A 22,009-nucleotide genomic window follows, 5' to 3' on the forward strand; every position below is an offset into this window, starting at 1 on the left:
AATTAAAATTTCACCTCATGTCATCTACATGCTGTTCAGTTTTTTCATGGGGAAGTACATCACATTTTTTCATTGCTATTCCATTTATTCATTATGAAACCAATCATTACTTTAAAAAAATGCTTATTTATTTTATTTAATTGTTTGGAGATGGAGAGTGAATTGGAGAGGGGCAGAGAAAGAGGGAGAGAGAGAATCCAGAGCAGGCTCTGTGCTGTCAGTGCAGAGCCCAACACAGGGCCCGATCTCACGAGTTGTGAGATCATGACCTGAGCAGAAACCAAGAGTCAGTCGCTTAACCAACTGAGCCACCCAGGTGCCCTTAATCATTACTTTTAAAATATTATTGTCTTTAAACATGGTTGAATAATATAAGAGCATTTCCTGGTAGAACAACAGCTTGAATTTTAGGCCACACAGAAACACTGACAAATGCAGGTGTAATATTACCTTGTTCTTGGAAACTTTGGAAAAGGAATTAACTTTGGTAACATTTTTTTTTAAGTTTATTTATTTATTTTCAGAGAGAGGAAGAGAGCTTGAGCAGGTGGGGGGCAGAGAGAGAGAAAGAGAGAGTCCCATGCAGGTTCCATGCTATAAGCGCAGAGCCTGATGCAGGGCTCAAACTCACAAACCATGAGATCATGAACTGATCTGAAATCTAGAGTTGGACACCTAACGGACTGATCCACCCAGATGCCTCATGTAGCATGTTTTAAATTGTTTTTCTACCTTTTACACTTTACCTTCTTAAATATTTTGAAATTCAGTCATTTTGGATTAAATATCTTTCTAAATGCACTTTAACTGGAGATTGCATTGCTTCGTTGTCATGTCCCTATTTCCAAGCACAGTAAGTGGCTTTGTGTCGTGCACTCAGTACATAAGAATTGAATGAAGGAATGGATATACACCTTCTTACCTTTAAACTAGAATGCAGTTTGTGTTTGAAACATTTGTATTGTCTCAGTATCTAGTACAGAGGTTACCACAGGATTCTATATGGGCAATTTCTCCTCTACCTGGTGCTCAGACACTTAGATTATTTTTTGCCTTTTAATAGTTTGTCTTTAATCTCTTGTCATCTGACTATTTTCTCTTGCTTTTCATTACTGTTATCAATGTGCCTGCTTACAGTAGTTCTTTTCCTATTACTTGTTATTTCTTGTGGCCTGGGAAATTAGATATCCCACTTACAACATTTTTCTATAAAATAATAGGCTTGGACTTAAAATGCACAAACAGGTTTTTATAAATTAAGGGAGAGACAGTTACCTTGCAGACTTTGAGACTTCACAGATTGTAGCTCAGGATATTTACATATGCATTGTGCTTGCTGGCCCGCCTCCATGAGGATTTCAAACAAAGGTGAAATTTGGACAGGCGAGTTGTTATTGCATTGCTGTGACTTGCATCTTTATTGTAGGGCTTTTCCGATGCCTTCTTTTACTCTTGAATGGATGTAATCAACCAGAAAATACTGATGCCTTCCTTTATTTACTCTTCAAATATTAATTTTTAATTTTGCCATTCAGGTCTAGTAAAAGTTCTGTCTTTTTCCCAATTTCAGGTTCTGGTACTATCCCGGGTTGTACCACACTGCAGCAGTAATCTGCCCCCCATTCATGTGCAAAATTCACCAAAGGTCAATCCTTGTTTTGTATCCAGCAACATATATTCGAGTTCTGAAAGGATTCTGCTTAATTGGATGAACACAAATTATGAGAATGCCCGACATATTATATGGAAGAACTGTCCCAATGGTGAGCAATTTTTTTCTTTAAATAAATTATTACTAATTGTAGTATAACAACATAGAACTGGACCCAGAATCCATGGATTCAAGACCTGACTCTTTTCTGTAAAAAGGATTTCTTCATACCTTCAAGTTCAGTTTCCTTACATGTGAAATGGAAATAATAAAAGATGCTTCTTTAATTTATTTTGAAGAAGAAATGATAAAAATTTCATAGAGATGTTCTACAACTGAAAGATAGCCTTAACATCATTGCTGGCATTTTCAGCTCTATAAATTTAGGTGACACTGATCAAATCTTTTATGTACTTAGTTAATATCAAGTGGAATTTGATTAGAAAATGTCTTCCATGTCACTGTGACAGTCATGTTGGAAATCACTAAGTGCAATAATGCTTCATGAATCTAGGGGGAGGTTGGTCATATTAGGTCCAAGTACTAAGACTAGTTAATGGGTGTTCATACAGAGACCTGCTCCACTGTTTGGGTGGCCACTCCCTGGTTCTGTCCTTATGGAGTGAGGCTCTGTAAACTTGCATCATAAGAGACTTCAGGTTTTTTTTTTTTCCTTTCAAAGTTCCAATTTGCTAGTATAGTGTATTTTTTTCCTTTATCATAAGTGTCAGTTGTAGTGACATGGAAGACAGAGTGCATGTTGGTTGTTTCTATGGCTAAAATTCAGCTCCCCCCTTCCAAGTACAAACAAACCTATTGTGTTCAGGATGGGTTGTGTTTTAATCATTAAATTTATTTTTTATGCTGAACTCTCAGAGTTTAAGCTTTAGAAGCAAGAAGATTTAAGAGTGTGATTTAAAATGAGGCTTTGCATTACAGTTGCTCTTAACTTGAAGGCATTACTTTAGCAAACATAGTGACATCAAGATTAAAATAGATATAGTGATACATTGGTATTAGGCAACAGTAAACATAGAATATTTTAGTACCTTCTAATTGACATGCTGATAATATCAAAACAATTGAATAAGATTCATATCTTATAAAACTGTATCTGGCCTTTGTTCAAAAAACAAAGTACAAATAATTAGGTTACTAAGGAGTAACACTTTAACCAGAGTAGTATAAAATATGTACGTATGTTAGAAATTAGTATATTCATTTGTTGGAAATTTTTTATGATTCTGTTTTTACCAACAAAACTGTCTATGCAAGTTAATTGCAAAGAGTTTGCTGCATTTTTTTAGAATAATACATTACAGGCACTGGCCTCTTTCTTGTTTTTTTTGTTTTGTTTTTTAAACTCTGAGGTTTATGGCTTTACAAAGCCTTTTTTTTGTGTTCCCTTCTACTTCCTTCTGCTTGGAGCATTATTTTTCTAGATATCTTCATGATTCTGTTTCTCACTTCATTCAAGTCCCTGCTCACATATCACTTTATGTGTAAGATATCGCAATACCCTCCCTAAAATAGCATGTCCTTCCATCCTTCTCTTTCTTCCTCTGTTTTTCTCAATAGCTTTTTTTCCAAATTATATATATAAAATCGAGAGTCTGTTTCCTCTAGTAGAATGTAAGCTTCTTAACAGAAACACTCTTCTCTGTTTTGTTGTTCACTGGTGTCTCAGAGCTTAGAACAGTGCCTGGAAGATAATAGATACCAAACACTATTTGAGGAAATAAATGAATGCAGAAATGCGTGAATAAAGAGACACATTCAGGTTTCATACATTTTTCTACTCTATTCCAGATAATTGAATACATATTAGCTTACCAGTTTGTACCTTCTGGTACATATTGCAGGAGTCAGGTTGAATGGTTGGGGTAGGAGGAGGCACTTTCCATGTTAATATGTACCTCAGTACAGGTCCGTGTGCTTAGTAACTGTGGAAGTGCACGAGGAGAAGCTCTGTGAAAGATTTCACTTTGGTTAACTCAGACTGAGAAAAAGTCCTACTCCATTCCCCAGAATTATATCGGTCAACATTGATATTTATTCTACTGATCCTCGCTCTGCTGGTAAAATCTGACCATGCTCACAACTTGGTGCGGTGGTGTTGTGGAGGGTAAAAGGATAGGGCTGCACCCCATACCTTTTGATTGAGAAACTCTTGAGGGTGAGGCCCTGCAATCTTTGTTTTATTAAGCCCTCCATGTGATTCTTCTTTTTTTTAATGTTTATTTCTTTTGGAGAGAGAGAGAGACAGAGACAGAGACAGCAAGCAGGAGAGGGACATAGAGAGAAGGGGGCAGAGAATCCAAAGTGGACTGTGTGCTGACAGCAGAGAGCCGGATACGGGGGTCAAACTTACCAACTGTGAGATCCTGACCTGAGCCCAAATCAATAGTTGGATGTTTAATTGACTGAGCCACCCTTGTGCCCCATCTCCATGTGATTCTGATGCATACTAACCTATGAAGCAATTAGGCTATAGTATCACAAAAAGCGGTTTCATTAGTGCTTTTAAATTGTTCGCAGTATGGTATTTTTTTCACCAGTTATATTTCTTTAAAAAAATCTTTTTAATGTTTATTTCTGAGACAGAGAGAGACAGAGCATGAGTTGGGGGGGTGGGGGGACAGAGAGAGAGGGAGACACAGAATCAGAAGCAGGCTCCAGGCTCCGAGCTGTCAGCAAGGAACCTGACGTGGGGCTCAAACTCACAAACCGTGAGATCGTGACCTGAGCTGAAGTTGGTCGCTCAACCGACTGAACCACCCAGGTGACCCTCACCAGTTATATTTCTGAAGTACCCCTCCTTTAAACAACAATTCCTCTGAAGAAGTAATGGCTGAAAATTTCCTCCAAATTAATGTCAGACCTCAAACTACAGATCCAGGAATTTTGGGGAATACCAAGCAGGATAAATATCAAAAAACAAAAAAAAAAACAAAAGAACTTAATACCTAGGAGTACTATATTCCAATTGCAGAAAACAAAACATAAAGAATCTTGAAAGAATCCAGAGGAAAATAAGAAAACATCTTACCCATAGAGGAGCTAAGATAAGAATTACATCCAACTTCTCAGAAATCATGCACTCTGGAAGAGAGTAGAGTATTTAAAGTGTTGAAATGGAATAAAAGATACTAACCAAAAATTCTGTACCCTGTGAAATTATCTTTCAATAGTGAGGGAGAAAACATTGCAGAGAATAGACAGTGGACCTTGCTTATAAATTTTTTGGGTAAACTGATTAGCTGGCAGCTTGCAGAGTCATCCTTATGGATATTGTGCCCTTGATCAGCCTGATGGGGGAACACATGAATTTTCTAGTTGTTTGTGGCTTTCCCACAAACTCTTGAGAGTTTAACAGTGTTGTCAACATGACAGGTGGCTTCCTTATTATATATCTGCTGAGGTCTTTATCAACACCTCCACCTCAGTCAGGTCAGGTCTGACATACATTTCTCATGAGAATTTCTTTGTAATGATGTAGGAACTAGGAAGGGTGTGACAAGTGAGGGAGTCTTCCTCTGTCAAGCAGAGTATGGAGTAGTAAAGTTGCAGTCAGTTTGCTCAAAGGCCTGGCCAACCAGGGCTTTGAGTATCAGTACAATGTTTTAGGACTTCATTCTGTTGGCCTTGGAGAGTCATGGGAGTTGGCCAAGGTGATGACTGCTATGATAAAATGGGTTTTTGATCTGGTGGCCACAGCAAGTCCATGGAGTGAAGTGTGCTGAAGTCATATGCTTTTGATCAGCACACCCAAATTTAGCACTGAGGGGAGACTGAGATTTCTTAACCCTGAACTTTCTATGAATTTATTCAAGAGTACATGGTGCCAGGCAGCCAAAGTTTGGGAGTCTCCTTTCCTAACGATGTATAGTTGCTGGGAGACATTGGTAAAAAGTGAACAAAAACAAAAATAAGAATAAAGTTACCCATCTTATGTTTGAAAATTCTTTTTTGAAAAAATATTTATTTTTGAGAGAGAGAGAGAGAGAGAGAGAGAGAGAGCATGAGCAGGGGAGGGGCAGAGAGAGAGGGGGAGACACAGAATCAGAAGCAGGCTCTAGGCTCTGAGCTGTCAGCACAGAGCCTGACATGGGGCTCAAACCCACTAACTATGAGATCATGGCCTGATCTGAAGTTGAAAGCTTAACCAACTGAGCCACCCAGGCACCTCTGTTTGAAAATTCTTAATATGTGTAATTTGTTCTAAGAGTTGTGAACATCAAAACGCATTTTCTGTGTAATAAGTGAACACCTGTCTCATGTCAATAGGGGACCTTTTTAGGGCTTGCCAGATGTTACATTTGCCCTTATAGATTTATCCTCTTGTTCCTACAGCTGTTTGTATTGTATGTGCTTAAGCCTTTTATCTTTAACACAATAGTTAATGTTTTTCAGTGATGAACCCTTTTTTCACACCTTAGTGACAGCATCTTCTTCAGTAGATCATGCCTGTGATAAAGTATCCTCTTTGTTACTCTTTTGGACCCTTTTCTTCAATTGCTACATTTGATTGCTAATGGAAATTTTATCATCCTGTAATCACCTGGTGATTTTGAGAACAGCAACAGACCAGTTTTGTAACATAAAGTTTAATTTCTGAGAGGACTAAGTACTTTCATTTGACCGTACTTTTAACCAAATCCTGAGACTGGAACATTTTGAACTGTCTGTTCAAAGGAGCTTTGTTCTACAAAATAGTATCTATTATTTAACTGATGCTTATCTCAACATTTTTTTCATGAAGTAACAATTGTAGTTCTTATGAATGGAAAATACTGTTTTCTTTTTATTATTATTTTTAGTAGAACAGAGTTATAAATATGCTGGCAACATTTACCTTTTATTTTATGTACTCTAAAGGTGCCCCTGATTTCATTTATCATGGAATAGTTTGTTAAAGTAAACAATATTCAATACACATTTGGAAAATTATACTGGTCTTTTAATGCTATCTATTCTTACACCTAATGTAGTGTTGAGGTCTTAAATCTTTAGGCATTGGTTGTTTCAAATGTGTCTAATGTTCAACTTCATTAAACCAGAAAATAGTTTTTATTTACAAAGAACTTTATATTTTTTAACAAGTTCCAAATTAGACCTTTATTGTTTAGCAATAAATATTTATCATCAATGTTGCAAGCTTGAAATGCACATAGATAATAGAAATGGTATAATCTGATATTTTAATGTTACATCTAGAATGTTTTATTTGGGAATGTGACTATCAGTCGGGGTGTAGAAGTCATGATTAGTGTGAAGCTCAACAATACATTCAGAGAAATGCCAACCAGTCAAACAAATGTGACAATAGAAAGTTAAACCATTTACAATGGATTATCAGTGTGGTTCAGTAAATCAGGGCAAACCCAGGCAATAGCCACGTGTCCTGGAAAATGGAGGATGTAAAAATTCACCAACAACCAGACAACATTCTATCTCTGTCTTTCATTTTCATACCTAGTCAGTCAATGCTTTCTAGCCAGACACCACTAGGAAGTCATCTGCAACTGAACAAATTCCTTTCAATGCTCATTGCAATGAGAGAGACCACACATTATGGAAAGTCATGGGGAATCTCATAATAAAGGATACCGTGGAAGACATTATGGGATTTGTGCACTGGCTAGGTAAATTGGGGACAAGTTCAAGGAAACAGGGATTCACCTTGACTGTATGCTATAAGGGGCAGTGGTAATTCTATGAGTAACTTAATAAATTTTATCTAGAGGGAATAAGACTATAGTGAGGCTAATTCTTGTAATTGGTGGAGAAACAGTGATCACTCATATTAACCAGGAGAGGGGGATGTTTGGTATTGTCAACCTTAAAAATAAAATAGCCGGTGATGTTATGGATCAGATGAGTTTGTTTGGGAATAGGAGAGGGATAACAATTCTGGACAAGCCAACTGTGGCAAACCGTAGGCAAATATGAAGAGACAAAGGGAAGGTCAACTTTTATTAGGTTGAGGAGGAAATTGGGGAGGGTTGTTTTGAACAGAAGTTCATCGGAGAAGAAAAAGAGTTTGAGGTTGTGGAGGCTTCCCTTGGTTACAGGCGAAAGCGCATTATTGCTGGGGCAGAGAGGCACCTTCCTTCTTTTTCTTAAAAGCAGGAGATAAAATGCTTCCTTTTTCTGCTGGTTATGCAGGCTGCAGCAAGTGGTGTGGTACCTATATTGATTCCCTCTTCAAAGCTTCCCCAACTCAATATTAAATGAAGTTCCCTTTCCTCGTTTTCACAGTATTTGGTAGTATGACAATTAAAGGACTAAAATTTTTACATATAATGATTTATTTAATCGTCAAAACAAGCCACATGATCAGATAGCTGTTATTACTATTAACAGGAAAACTGAAGCAGAGAGGTTAATTTATTTCCCTAGGAAAATGTGGGATTTGAATCCAAGCAGTTTGACCTCCAAGGCTCATGCTAAGTACCACTGTGTGATGCCGCTGGTCCAAAATGTTAACTCTTCTTTAGCTGAGATCTGTGCAATGCTTGCAGATTCTTTCCTGATGTCCAGAGAGATGTCTCATTTCCTTTTTCATTCACAACAGTGGTTTTTCAAATCTGGATGCCATTTTGTAATAACCTGGGCAAACAAACAAACAAACAAACAAATAAATAATTAAATGAGTGCCCCACGCCAGGACAACTGAAACTGAATCTTTGGGGTATTGTCTGTACATGTGCAGCTTTTAAAAGCTTTTTAGGGGTTCTGATGCACAGTGAAGGTTAAAAACTCCACTGTGTGCAAATCTAGAAATAGGAAATAAGATGAAATAGTGCAGAGGTACCCTGTAACATAAATATTCATTGACCACGAGAAATACTATTTCCTAAAGTATGTCTCAAATTTAAAAGATGAAACGTATGAATAACATTCTGAATTCTGAGGATTTTTTGGTTTTGTTGCTATGCATTGTGATTTTACATAGCATCGAAAATCATTGCTATGACAGGTAGGATCGTTCTTACTCTCATTTCCTCTCACCTTTCTGCCTGAGTGTCATCATTTTGTTATGTTCATTATGCCTATATTGTCACTGCTTATAACACTTATATTCGATTCTGTCAGTGTTCTGTTATGTGTCATTTTACCTGAATTCTCCAATTTTATTTTTCAATTGAAATATTGGATGGCTGGATTTCTTAATTATTTTGTTTTTCTAACAAAACTCTTTTTAAGGGTAAATATCTTCTTTTTTTAAATATGTGACTGACATCTTGACTGGGAATAAAATTTGAGTGTTATTCTTTATTTTTCTCTGTGCTGTAGGGACAGTATTCCATTGTGTTATGTCTAGAAAATAGCTTGGAAAATTGGAGATCAGGCTGATAACTCCTCCCCTATAAGTGACTTGCTTTGTTTGGCTCTAAGCTTTTTTATATTCACAAAATGGGTGGCGTATACAAGAGGATGAAACCTGCTCAAAAACATTTCTTTTGTAAATTTGGCATGTGAGGTATTTCTTGTATTCTTTTTGAAGTTAAAGTTATTGGTTGAAACTGACTCATGAAGAGGCTTTTTCTTTTTTTTTTTTTTAAAGAAAATCGTAGAAATTAATCTTTATTTACAAAATACTGCGAGACATGAGTTGTTTTGTTTTGTTTTTAAAGAAAAGTGTGGAATGAAGAGACTTTCTCACCTTTCATTAACTTGGATGATTTTGTATTGTACCTGATCTTTTTCATACTTAGGCAGAATACATTCAACATTTCATCATTAATTATGGTATTCGCTCTACAATTACTCTGTAGATTATGTTCTGGAATTTATATCCTTTCAGTTTTCTAGGAATTTTTATAAAGAATACTATTTAATTGTATTCTATTTAATTGTATATATTATATACAGTTGATGCTTGAACAAATGGTTTTGAACTGTGCAAGTCCACTTCTATGTGGATTCTTTTTTTGATAAATGCAGTACTGTAAGTGTATTTTCTCTTCCTTATGATTTTCTTAATCACATTTTCTTTTTACTAGCTTACTTTATCATAAGAATACAATATATAATACATATATAAAATATCGGTGAATCGACTGCTTATTTTTTCAGTAAAGCTTCTGGTCAATACTAGGCTATTAGTAGTGATGTTTTGAAAGAGTCAAAACTTATACACAGATTTTTCAATGCACAGGGTTTAGTGCCCCAAATCCCATATTGTTCATTGGTCAACTGTATATCTATCTATCTATCTATCTATCTATCAACCTATCTTACAATAGTATGTTAAATTGATTTTTAAATGCAAATTAACCTGCATTCCTGGCACAAATTCAATTTTGTTACAGTAGCTAATCTGTTTTTAATACCTTGCTAGATTAGTTTACTAATACAATAAAACCTTGGATTGTGTAACTTGTTCTGCGAGTGTTTTGCAAGACGAGCAAACATTTCTCATAAATTTTAACTTGATAAATGAGCAGTGTCTTGCAATGCAAGTAGTATGTGAGGCTGAACGTCATACAGTAACAAGTGAGCCAATGCTTCTGGAAATTCACTTTGATATACAAGTGTTTTAGATTACAAGCATGTTTCTCAAATGAATTATGCTTGCAAACCAAGGTTTTATTGTGTTTAAAATTTTTGCTTTAGTTTACATGAGTGAAGATTTGTTATTATTTTATAGTACTTTTTAGTTTTTTGTTGTAATTTTATGCAAATATCAACAATTGTAACCTATTCACTCCTTGTAGGCTTCAAAAGAGTTTCTAGAAAATTGGAATTGCTTGTTTCTTAAATTTTATAGAATTAACGGTTAAACTATCTGGACCTGTTATTTCTTTTGTGAGATGATTTTAAATGATTAAACCAATTCCTTAATTGTTATAGGATAATTTTTATTTTCTACTCTCCATTGAGTAAGATTATGTAACACATGAAATTAATGAATTTCATCTAAATTGCAAGAATATTAGCATAATATTATTCATAGTTTATTGTATTTGTCCTCTCATATGGAACTGCTGTGATTCTTTTTTATTTTCAATATTGATTTATTATACTTCTATTTTTTTTAAGTTTGTTTTTGAGAGAGAAAGAGAGACAGTGCAGGGGAGAGACAGAGACAGACACAGAGGGTCTGAAGAGGGATCTGTGCTGACAGCAGAGAGCCTGATGCGGGGCTTGAACTCATTAACCATGAGATCATGACCTGAGCGGAAGTCAGAAGTTTAACTGACTGAGCCATCTAGATGCCCCAGTATACTTCTTGTTTTTTTTAAATCAGTCTTTGTCCATGGTAATTATCAGCTTATTACATGAGATTCTTTATTTTCTTTCTAGTTTAATGATGCACTTAATATGGAAGTTCTACCAAATATTATATACATTACCTTAATCTCATGTGGTTGATCTTATAATTATTTAGCATTCACATATCTTCATAATTCAGAAGCAAAATGATTTTTGCATTAAAGTACATATTAAATTGTATTTCTAAAGTGTTTTAAAGTAATTAAAAATGCACTGTTATCTGTTATAAATGTAAGCACAAAACTCCTCAAAAATACTAGCAAATAGAATCCAACAGCATTTTAAAAGGATTAAACAAAATTACTAGGTGAGATTCATCCCAGGAGTGCAAGATCGGCTTAATATATACATTCCAATCAATGTGATACTCCACATTAATAGAATATAAAGAAAAATAAAAGAGACCATTTCAAAGGATACAGCAACAATGGAATCATATATCCAGCAGGAGACTTATACCAAGAATATATAAAAATACAACTGAACAAGAATAACCCAATTAAAAAGAAAAAAAAAAGGAGATACTCAGATGGCCAACGAGCACATGAAAAGACACTCAATAGCATTAGTCATTAGGGAAATGCAAAACAAAACCACAATGAAATAGCACTTGACACCAACTTAGATGACTAATTTTTTTTTTTTTTTTTTAAGGAAAGAAACACTACAACAAGTATTGGGAAAGATTTATAGAAATTGGAACCTTATATGCTGCTATAAAGATTATAAATGGTACAAACTGCTATGGAAAACAGTTTAATGTTCAACAGTTTAACATTTCTTAAAGTGTTAAAAAATAGATTGATTCAGCATCTCCACTCAATGGTTTATACTCAAAATTATTGAAAATATATATATTCACACAAAAATTCCTATATAAATGTTAATAGCAGCATTATTCATGATATCCAAAAAGTGGAAGCAAAGCAAATGCCCATAAACTGATGAATAGATAAACAAAATATGGTATATATATAATGGAATGTTACTCAGCTATAAAAAGAAATCAAACAGGGGCACCTGGGTGGCTCAGTCAGTTGAGCATCCAACTTTGGCTCAGGTCATGATCTCATGGTTCATGGGTTTGAGCCCCGTGTCGGGCTCTGTGCTAATAGCTCAGAGTCTGGAGCCTGTGTCTCCCTCCTCTCTGCCTCTCCCTCGCTGGCACTCTCTCTGTCTCAAAAATAAATAAATGTTAAAAAATATTAAAAAACAGAAATGAAACATTGATACATGCTATAGCATGAATGAACCTCAAAAGCATTATGGTAAGTTAAAGAAGCCATAGCACAAAAGGGCACATATTTTGATTCCGTATCTATATGTTTAGAACATGCAAATCCATGGTGACTGAAAATAGGTCAGTTTTTTGTTTTTTGTTTTTTTGTTTTTCCAGTGGAAGAGAGAAGAGGGAAAGGGGGAATGACAGCTAATAGGTATGGGATTTCCTTATGTATTGATAAAAATGTTCTAAAATTAAATACTGGTGGTGATCATACAGCTCTGTAAATATATTAAACATTAATGAATAGGACATTTGAATTGGGTGAAATTTATGTTATATGAGTTATATATCAATAAAGCTGTTATAAAACTGTACTATTTTAATCATCTAAAATATAATTTAAATAATCATGTTTATAAAAATAGTATGTGTATTTATACCTTTAATGCATGAAATGATTCAGTTTTATGTTTAACAGTCATATCTCTAATTCATAACACTATTTAGGACTATTTTAGTATTTCTGAATATTTGAAGTAATATGATATAAAAACAGGGAGAAATATAACTTCCGAATTACAATTTAAAAAATTTCCGAGGATGCCTGGGTGGCTCAGTCAGTTGTTATGTCCGACTTTGGCTCAAGTCATGACCTCATGGTTTGTGAGTTTGAGTCCCACGTCGGGCTTGCAGCTCAGTGTGGAGCCTGCTTCAGATCCTGTGTCTCCCTCACTGTCTGCCCCTCCCCTGCTTTTGGTCTCTCTCTCAAAAATAAAATAAACATTAAAAAAAAAACCCTCCAGTCCTTTTTAGAGTTCCATATCTCTCCCCCTTTACAGTAGTCTTAAATAACGTCTTTGCCTGTTAAAAAAGAAAATTTCTGAATTTTCTCTTTCCTGATAAAGGAGGACTAGATGAGCTTGCTCCTTCTCTCTCTAAAAAACAACCCTAGACCAACACTTCTCAGGTGGTAACATGAATATAACTCACTTGGAGTTTTTGCTAAACTTTTTATGTTTTAGGAGTTTTTGTGTGGGGCCTGAAATTCTGCGTTTGTGACAAGGTTCCATTTCATGAAGTTGCTGCTGATTCAAATAGCACACTTTGAGTAGCAAAATCTTGGATTATAGTAGAGAGAATAGCCTAGATCAACAGAATTAACAGCAAACTAAAAAAGCCAAGAAATCCTTGATATACCTCAACCTGTGGTAAGCTGTGGTAGGGGCATGGTAGCAGCCTTTTGTATGAATGACAGGCTACAGGTGTGGGATCAGATTAAGAAAGTGTGGTTCTTACTTCTTTTCAACACTGTTCCGGAGGATTATTGCCATCCTGTTCACACAGACAGCCATGTTTGAACAGCAAAAATGCATGCCAAGTGCTGCTTAAGAAGTAATAACAAAGCAGTTCCAAAGTTGTAATGGGTTGAAGAAAAATAGGTGCCACTGTTTTTCCACTCAGGGAAGTAGAAGACTGGGAAGACTTTTGTTCCATCCTTAAAATAACAGCAAAAACATATACATAACATCAGCCAAAAACATACAAATAGCAAATTCCCAAATGTTTTAAGCTCCCTTAGGAAGCTAAAGTTGTAGGGCAACAAAGTAGCCTAAAGTTCAAGGAGGAGGTGTTTACAGGAAGAAATGGCATGATAACAATTGTCTACTTGTAGTAGAGACAGCTAGGCACTGATAAGAGATGAGTTAGGATGGTTGGTGAATTGGTAGAGACCAAGAGCACAGTCCTGAGAGAGCATGAAGTCCCTAGGGGCCCCAGCATTAGGGAGAGTCTGCATCTTCTTGCAGGGTTTTACTCCACAAACCTCACTGGTTGCTCAGGGAATTGACTATGGAGTGAGTCTGGAGAATGTATCCCTCTTGGCATAGACCTGGGGGAGGGGCATGCAATTCACCCAATGCCTCTGTTCCCTATAGAACAAAAACAGTAATCTATGGGCAGAAGGACCACACATGCACACATGGTGAAATCTCACTGGAGCTGAAAAAAGAAATGAAAAATAATAATAACAACACTACCAACAACAAACCACCTCTACCCCTGGGAAAGGGGCTGAAATTCAATATGACAGTCAAGTAGAAAATCCCAAAGAATCTATAAGAAATCTCCTAGGATCAGTACAGTTTGCCATGGTTGTAGGATGGATATATAATCAGTATATAAAAATTGTTTCTATATAGTGGCAGCAAACAGTTGGAATTTGCAATAAAAAAATATAAGCACTGGATGTTATATGTAAATGACGAATCGCTAAATTCAACTCCTGAAAACAGTATTACATTATATGTTAACTAGCTAGAATTTAAATAAAAACTGTATCTCTGTGTGTGTGTGTGTGTAATAAAATACTTAAATGTGAATTCAGTGAAATATATGCAGAATATATATACTGAACGTTAAAAAATAGTGAGGAAAGTAAAAGGACTAAATAAATAGAGAAATATACCATGCACATAGAACTGGAAGACACAATATTAAGATAATTTTTGTCGGCTTTGCCAAATTGATCTATAGATTCAATGTAACCCTAGTGAAAATCCTACCTCACTTTTTTTAGTAGGTATCAATAAGTTGACCCTAAAATGTACTTGAGAATTTGGGGGATGAAACTTTTCTGTATGGAAATATGGTAAATACGTGACAACACATCCCTCAAAATCCTAGAAGTGTACACTACTAAGAATGAATGTTAGTGCATGTAGTTTTTTGTTTTGTTTTTTAATCAGCCAAGACATAGAAGTAATCCAGGATTGAATGCAGACTGTGTCAAATGAATCTAGCTGCATTACAAATGTTTGACAACCTCGTTGAATATAATAGAGAAGAAAGGTGCTGACTAAATTGTCTTTTGAAAGCAATATCACAACTGCATACTCTAGAACTAAAGACAAAAAGATCTGTACATGCACATGATACTCTGCTTTCTTGCAAGAGTATGGGTTTGCAATTCCAAAATTATATTTATACTAGAGTTGAAAAAATAAGTAAATATGTTGTCAGTAACAAAAACCAGGTTTTTCACTCTTGAAGAGTGAAGTTAGGAATAAGGAAGGGGGGCTGCCTGGGTGGCTCATTGGGTTAAGCGTCCAACTCCTGGTTTTGGCTCAGGTCATGATCTTGCTGCTTCATGGGTTCGAACCCTGTGTTGGGCTCCGTGCTGGCAGCATGGAGCCTGCTTGGGATTCTCTCTCTCCCTCTCTCTCTGTGCCTCCCCCACTCATGCTGTCTCTGTCTCTCTCGAAATAAATAAATTAACTTTAAAAATTAGAAAAAAAAGAAATAAGGAAAAGAGGAAGGTCATAATGAGTCCTTTGGTGCTGATTGCAGTTGGTGGAGTTGGAAGTAACAGTGTAACAGTTTTTGCTATATTGTAATCTATTTATTGGCTTCTAGTTAGGAGATTTTTCATAAGTTGTCTTCCTGTTATGGGTGTGATCTATCCTCAACAAGATGTTAAATCCCTTTAGAGTAATTTCTGTCTCTTCTCTAATATTGATACAAGATGACATTGGGATATTTAGAGGACATGGTCCATATCAAATACTTCATGACTGATTCACTATCAACTTGAAAGCCTAGTAAATTGTCTTTTTCAGATTAAAGTTAGAATTGCTTACAATTTTTAAAAAATGAGACCCTTTGCTTTTATTAAAAGCCATAGGTGGTCCATATACATTAAGAGAAGCACATTTAGGTTATAAATATTCAGTCAACCAGAAATGAGCATTTTAAACTCATTACCTTGTCTCACATCTTATATCAGATACACAGTTATTTATAGGTTTTTATCAGGAAAAAATACTTTGAAATATATAACAGAAAATGTTGTTTGCTATGTACTAGTTGAAAATTTCTAGTGATCTTTGTTTGATAGACTGATTTTGCAATAATATACTATAGAACTCCAATTGACCAACTGTTTAATGTTGTAGCATCTCAGATGAAAACATACCAGGCACTGTTTTTGTGAAGTATCTAGGACATCTGTTGCTCCTGGCAAATCTGTCTTCCAGTTCCAGATGTAAAGCAATCTTGTTTTGTGAAGTTAATATACATATCATGAACATATCTTACCATAGTTTCTTCTTCACAGAAAGTGAGAGTCAAGGAATTTGAGGGTATTTGTGAAGACTGCCAGTGTTTCCCCTTGATTTCAGATAAGACATCATCTCAGACCTTTAAGAATTTAAGCCATTTGGAATACTTGTTTGTTGCTTTTGTTTTCTTTTCAAGTTCTTAATTTTAATCCCAATTAGTTAATATACAGTGCTATACTAGCTTCAGATGTACAACATAGTGATTCAACAACTAAGTACATCACCTGGTGCTCATCAAGACAAGTGCACTCCTTAATCCCCATCAACTACTCAACCTACCTCCCCACCCTCACTCCCCCAGCAACCACCAATTTGTTCTCTGTAATCAAGAGTCTGTCTCTTGGTTTCTCTCTCTCTCTCTCTTTTCTCTTTGCTCATTTGTTTTGTTTTTCACATTCTACACATGAATGAAATTACATGGCAACCAATCCTCTCTGACCCATTTTGCTCAGCATAATACTCACTAACTCCATCCACAGTGTTGCAAATGGCAAGATTTCATTCTTATTTTAGGCTGGGTAATATTGTATATATCGCATCTTTATACATTCATCAGTTGGTGAACACTTGGACTGCTTCCGTATCTTGTCTATTGCAAATAAAGCTGCTATAAATGTAGGGGTGCATGCATCACTTTGAATTATTGTTTTAGTATTCTTTGGGTAAATACTCAGTAGTGCCATTACTGGATCATAGGGTAGTCCGATTTTTAACTCTTTGAGGGACCTCCATGTTGTTTTCCACAGTGGCCGCCCCAGTTTGCGTTCCCACCAATAATGCACGAGGGTTCTTTTTTTTCCACACTATTGCCAACACCTACTGTTTCTTGTGTTGTGTGATTTTAGCCATTCTAACAGGTGTAAGGTGATACTTCATTGTAATTTTGATTGTATTTCCCTCATGGTAAGTGATGATGAACATCTTTTCATATGTCTTTTGGCCATCTGTATGTCTTCTTTTGAGAAATATCTATTATGTCTTCTGCCCATTTTTAATTGAATTAGTTTTTGGGTGTTGAGTTGTATATGTTCTTTATATATTTTAGATACTAATCCTTTCCGGTTATCATTTGCACATATTTTCTCCCATTCTGTAGGCTGCCTTTTAGTTTTGTTTATTCTTTCCTTTGCTGTGCAGAAAGTTTTTTATTTTGATGCAGTCCCAAGTTTGTTTTTGCTTTTGTTTCCCTTGCCTCAGGAGACATATCTAGGAAAAAGTTGCTATGGCCAATGTCAAAGAGGTTACTGCCTGTGTTCTCTTCGAGGGTTTTTATGGTTTCAAGTCTCACATTAAAGTCTTTCATCCATTTTGAATTTATTTTTGTGTATGGTATAAGAAAGTAGTCCAGTTTCTTTCTTTTCCATGTTGCTGTCCAGTTTTCCCAGCACCATTTGTTGAAGAAACTATCCTTTTCTCATTAGATGTTCTTTTCTGCTTGGTCAAAGATTACTTGACCAAACAGTTGTAGGTTTATTTCTGGATTTCCTATTTTGTTCTTTTGATATATGTATCTTTTTTGTGTGTGTGTGCTCATACCATACTGTTTTGATCACTACTGCTTTGTAATATAACTTGAAGTCCAGAATTGTGATGCCTCTAGATGTGCTATTCTTTTTCAAGGTTGCTTTGGCTATTTGGGGTCTTTTGTGGTTCCATACAAATTTTAGGATTGTTTTTTCTAGTGCTGTGATCAATGCTGTTGGTATGTTCATTAGGATTGATTTGAATGTGTAGATTACTTTGGATAGTATAGACATCTTAATAATATTTTTACTTCCAATCCTTGAGCATGGAATGTCTTTCCATTTCCTAATGTCATCTTCAATATCTTTCATCACTATTTTATAGTATAGGCCTTTCACCTCTTTGGATAGACTTCTTCATAGGTATCTTACTGGTTTTTGTGTACTTGTAAATAAGGCTGATTCCTTAATTTCTCTTTCTGCTGCTTCATTATTGGTGTATAGAAATGCAACATATTTATGTAGATTGATTTTATGTCCTGCAACTTAACTGAATTCATTTATGAATTCTAGCTGTTTTTTTTCATGGAGTCTTTTGGGTTTTCTATATATAGTATCATGTCATCTGCAAATAGTGAAAGTTTAACATCTTCCTTACTGATTTGGATGCTTTTTATTTGTTTTTGTTGTCCCATTGCTGTGGCTAGGACTTACAGTACTATGGGATAGAACTAGTTAGAGTGGGGCTCCTGGGTGGCTCATTTGGTTAAGCATCCAACTCTTCATTTCATCTCAGGTCCTGATCTCATGGTTCTTGAAATTAGCCCTGTGTCAGGCTCTGTGCTGACAGTGTGGAGCCTGCTTGGGATTCTCTCTCCTTCTCTCTCTGCCCCTCCCCTACATGTGTGCTCCCCTCAAAAATAAATAAATAAACATTTTTTTTAAAAGAGAAGTAGTGAGAGTGGATATAGCTGTCTTGTTCTCATCCATAGAGGAAAAGTTCTCAGTGTTTCCCTTTTAAGGATCATGTTAGCAGTGCGTTTTTCAAAGATGGCCTCTATTAGGTTGAGGTATGTTTCCTCTAAACCTGTTTTGTTAAGAGTTTTATCATGAATGGATATTGTTCTTTGTCAAATGCTTTTTCTGCATTTATTGAAATGATCATATGGTTCTTATCCTTTATCTTATTGATGTGATGTATCATATTGATTTGCAAATATTGAGCTACTCTTGTAACCTATGTAACACAATGATGTATTCATTGATATAAGTGGAGTACTAAAGTCCCTTACTATTATTGTATTCTTGATCCATTCCTTTATGTTTATTATTAAACTGTTTTATGTATTTGGGTGCTTTTGTGTTGGGTGCATAAATATTTACAATTGTTTTATTTTTTTTATTGCTTCCCTTATTCTTATATAGTATCCTTATTTGTCTCTTGTTACATTCTTTGTTTTAATGTCTAGTTTGTCCAGTACCTTTTGGAAACTTTTTAGAAAAAAGGCAATGTCTCATTCAACATAGCAAAACTTTCTGATGTTTATGTAACCCTTTTTTCCTCCCTAATATAGGACAATCTTTAAGATATTTACCACATATCTAGATATTTTCACTTTGGTTTTAGTCTCAGTGTAGCAGTCATCTCTATAACTGACCCATTCCTTTTATTACCCCTCCATCTTCTATTAACTTTTATAGATAAATTCTGGTTTCTTTAAGCCATAAATCTCCAGCCCTTTCCACATACTACCAAATCTGGATTAATTTCTTCAACAGTTAGGGAAACTGGCACCTAAACTTTAGAGTTACAGGAAACTTCATGCCTTCTGAGTTGCCTTCCCCATGTTGATGATCATTGATCAAACATTTGAATGCTAGGGTACTCAAGAGAATGACTAATGTTGAAATACTGGAATGTTCTTCCATTGCTGCATGGTAATATATTCTTCAGAGTTCTTCAATTAGAAATAAAGGGACCGGGGTGCCTGAGTGGCACAGTCAGTTGAGCATCTAACTCTTGATTTCAGCTCAAGTTATGATCCCAGCGTCATGGGATTGAGCCCCACGTTGGTCTCCATGCTGAGTGTAGAGCCTGCTTAAGATTCTCTCTCTCTGTCTCTCTTCCTCTGCCCCTCTCCCCTGCTAGCTCTGTCTCCATATCTAAAAAATAAAAAACAACAAAATAAAAATGAAGAAACCAGTTTTCAGTTGCTTATAAAACCCTACAGATATATTTCATGTATTAAGCTTCTGAGTTTTATATTTTGCCTTTATTTGCAAAATAGTATTTTTTTCTTTCTCAAGCAAAGGCAATTTTTCTTACTGTTGCTCAAATTTTAATAAGATAGCACTTACGCTTTTTCCCCCCACTTTTCCCATTTTTCTTTTTTTCATCAGTCCATTTTCCTTTTGAAGGAATAGAAAATTCCAGATTATTTCCCTCTTCTTTTGTGTGTCACTTTGGAAGAAAATCTCTCAAGGACTGTGATTCCTTGAAAACCAGAGAAATAAAGCCAGGCACATGTTCTCTTTTCCTTTATGTTTGAACTGTCCACTAAATATCTCCATAGTGTGAATGATTTTGAAAGCATTTTTTTCTGTAATGTCTGTCAATTTTAAATATATTCTGCATTATACAGTGATAAGATCAGAATACATTTAGACAGTACCATAAGTTATCTTTCTAGAAAAGCAAAACTAATGTTATATTTACTCTCTTTCTTTTTTGTGACAGGAGTTATTCCCTCTGAGAGATGGATAGTAAATTTTGACCAGGACCTTTTAGATGGCCTTGTTTTTGCAACACAGTTGGGAGCCTACTGTCCATTTTTGGTAAGAGTCATTTTTATGCAGAATGGTATTTATTATTTGAAAGAACTTAGTAATTAAAATTCAAAGTATTGTCTATAAGCTGATTCTTTTAAATGTTTTTTAAACATTTAAAAAGTCACACCTGAATATGAATGGCTAGCATTCTATTTTTGTTTATTCTATTATTTTGATTGTGATAATCTACTTCTAGATGTTAATATTTAAATGATTCTTTGCTAGGGGCACCTAGGTGGCTCAGTCATTTAAGCATCCGACTTCAGCTCAAGTCATGATAACACAGTCCATGGGTTAAAGCCCTACATCGGGCTCTGGGCTGATAGCTCAGAGCCTGGAGTCTGTTTCAGATTCTGTCTCTGTCTCTGTCTCTGTCTCTCTCTCTCTCTCTCTCTCCCCCTCTCCTTCTCCCCCACTTGCACTCTGTCTCTCTCTCTCAAAAATCTTAAAAATCTTTTAAAAAATAAAAAAATAAATGATTCTTTGCTAAACTAAAGAGAACAGTTAAAAAGCAGTAATTTTTATTCTATTACTAAAGATTTGATTGTTGTCTTTTCAAGATTGAGTCACATCTTATAAATATGTATACACAACCAAAAAGTTCTGAACAGTATCTGCACAACTGCCTGATCATTGTGAATGTACTTCGTGAAATTGGCTTTGACATTGACATACAGGTGGGTGCCTTTATATCACACATTCTGTAAGTCTGAGTTTCTTCTTTTCATATTATTTTCTAGTCTTATTACGTATGATTAGAAAATAAAAATTGTATATTTTTAGTTTATAAAATGTGATTTTTGTAGGTGTACAATGTGATGATTTAATATACAATGTGAAATGATTACCACAATTGAGTTAATTAACACATCTATCCCCTCACATACTTACCATTTTGTGTGTATGTGTGTGTGGGGAGAACACTTAAAATCCAACATCTCCCCATTTCCCCCATCTCCCTCTGGTGGCAACCACCATTCTACTCTCAGGTTCCATGGATTTGACTTTTTTGGATTCCACATACAATTGAAATAAAAAAAAAAAAAATACTTGCCTTACAGTCTCTGGCTTATTTTACTGAGCATAATGTCCTCCCATTTCATCCATGTTGTCACAAATGACAGGATTTCTTTTTTATGACTATTCCATTGTGAGTATATACCACATTTTCTTTATCTATTCATCCATCAACAGACAGGTTGTTCCAGATCTTTGATATTATGAATAATGCTGCAATTGAAAATGGGTGTGCAAATATCTCTGAGATGCTGATTTCATTTCCTTTAGATATATACCCAGAAATAAGGTTGCTGGACCATATGGTAGGTCTGTTTTTAATTTTTTAGAGGACCCCCATACGGTTTTCCATAATGGCCATATAACAAGGCACATTTCCATCAACAGTGTGCAAAGATTCCCCTTTTTCCACATCCTTGCCACTGCT

The 22,009-nt window shown here is 35.4% G+C and overlaps 1 protein-coding gene across 1 annotated transcript in view; it reads left to right on the forward strand.

The window, feature by feature from the left end:
• The window catches only part of CFAP47 (cilia and flagella associated protein 47), a 562,540-nt gene that overhangs the window by 215,478 nt on the left and 325,053 nt on the right, over positions 1–22,009 (forward strand). The window contains exons 29-31 of the mRNA XM_040468820.1: positions 1,571–1,763; positions 20,474–20,571; positions 21,126–21,268. Coding sequence (XP_040324754.1) covers positions 1,571–1,763; positions 20,474–20,571; positions 21,126–21,268 — 434 coding nt within the window. The remainder of the gene's footprint in view (positions 1–1,570; positions 1,764–20,473; positions 20,572–21,125; positions 21,269–22,009) is intronic.

Source organism: Herpailurus yagouaroundi, unplaced genomic scaffold, assembly GCF_014898765.1.
Source record: "Herpailurus yagouaroundi ecotype Mexico unplaced genomic scaffold, PumYag 67793, whole genome shotgun sequence".
Classification (NCBI taxonomy): Eukaryota; Metazoa; Chordata; class Mammalia; order Carnivora; family Felidae; genus Herpailurus; species Herpailurus yagouaroundi.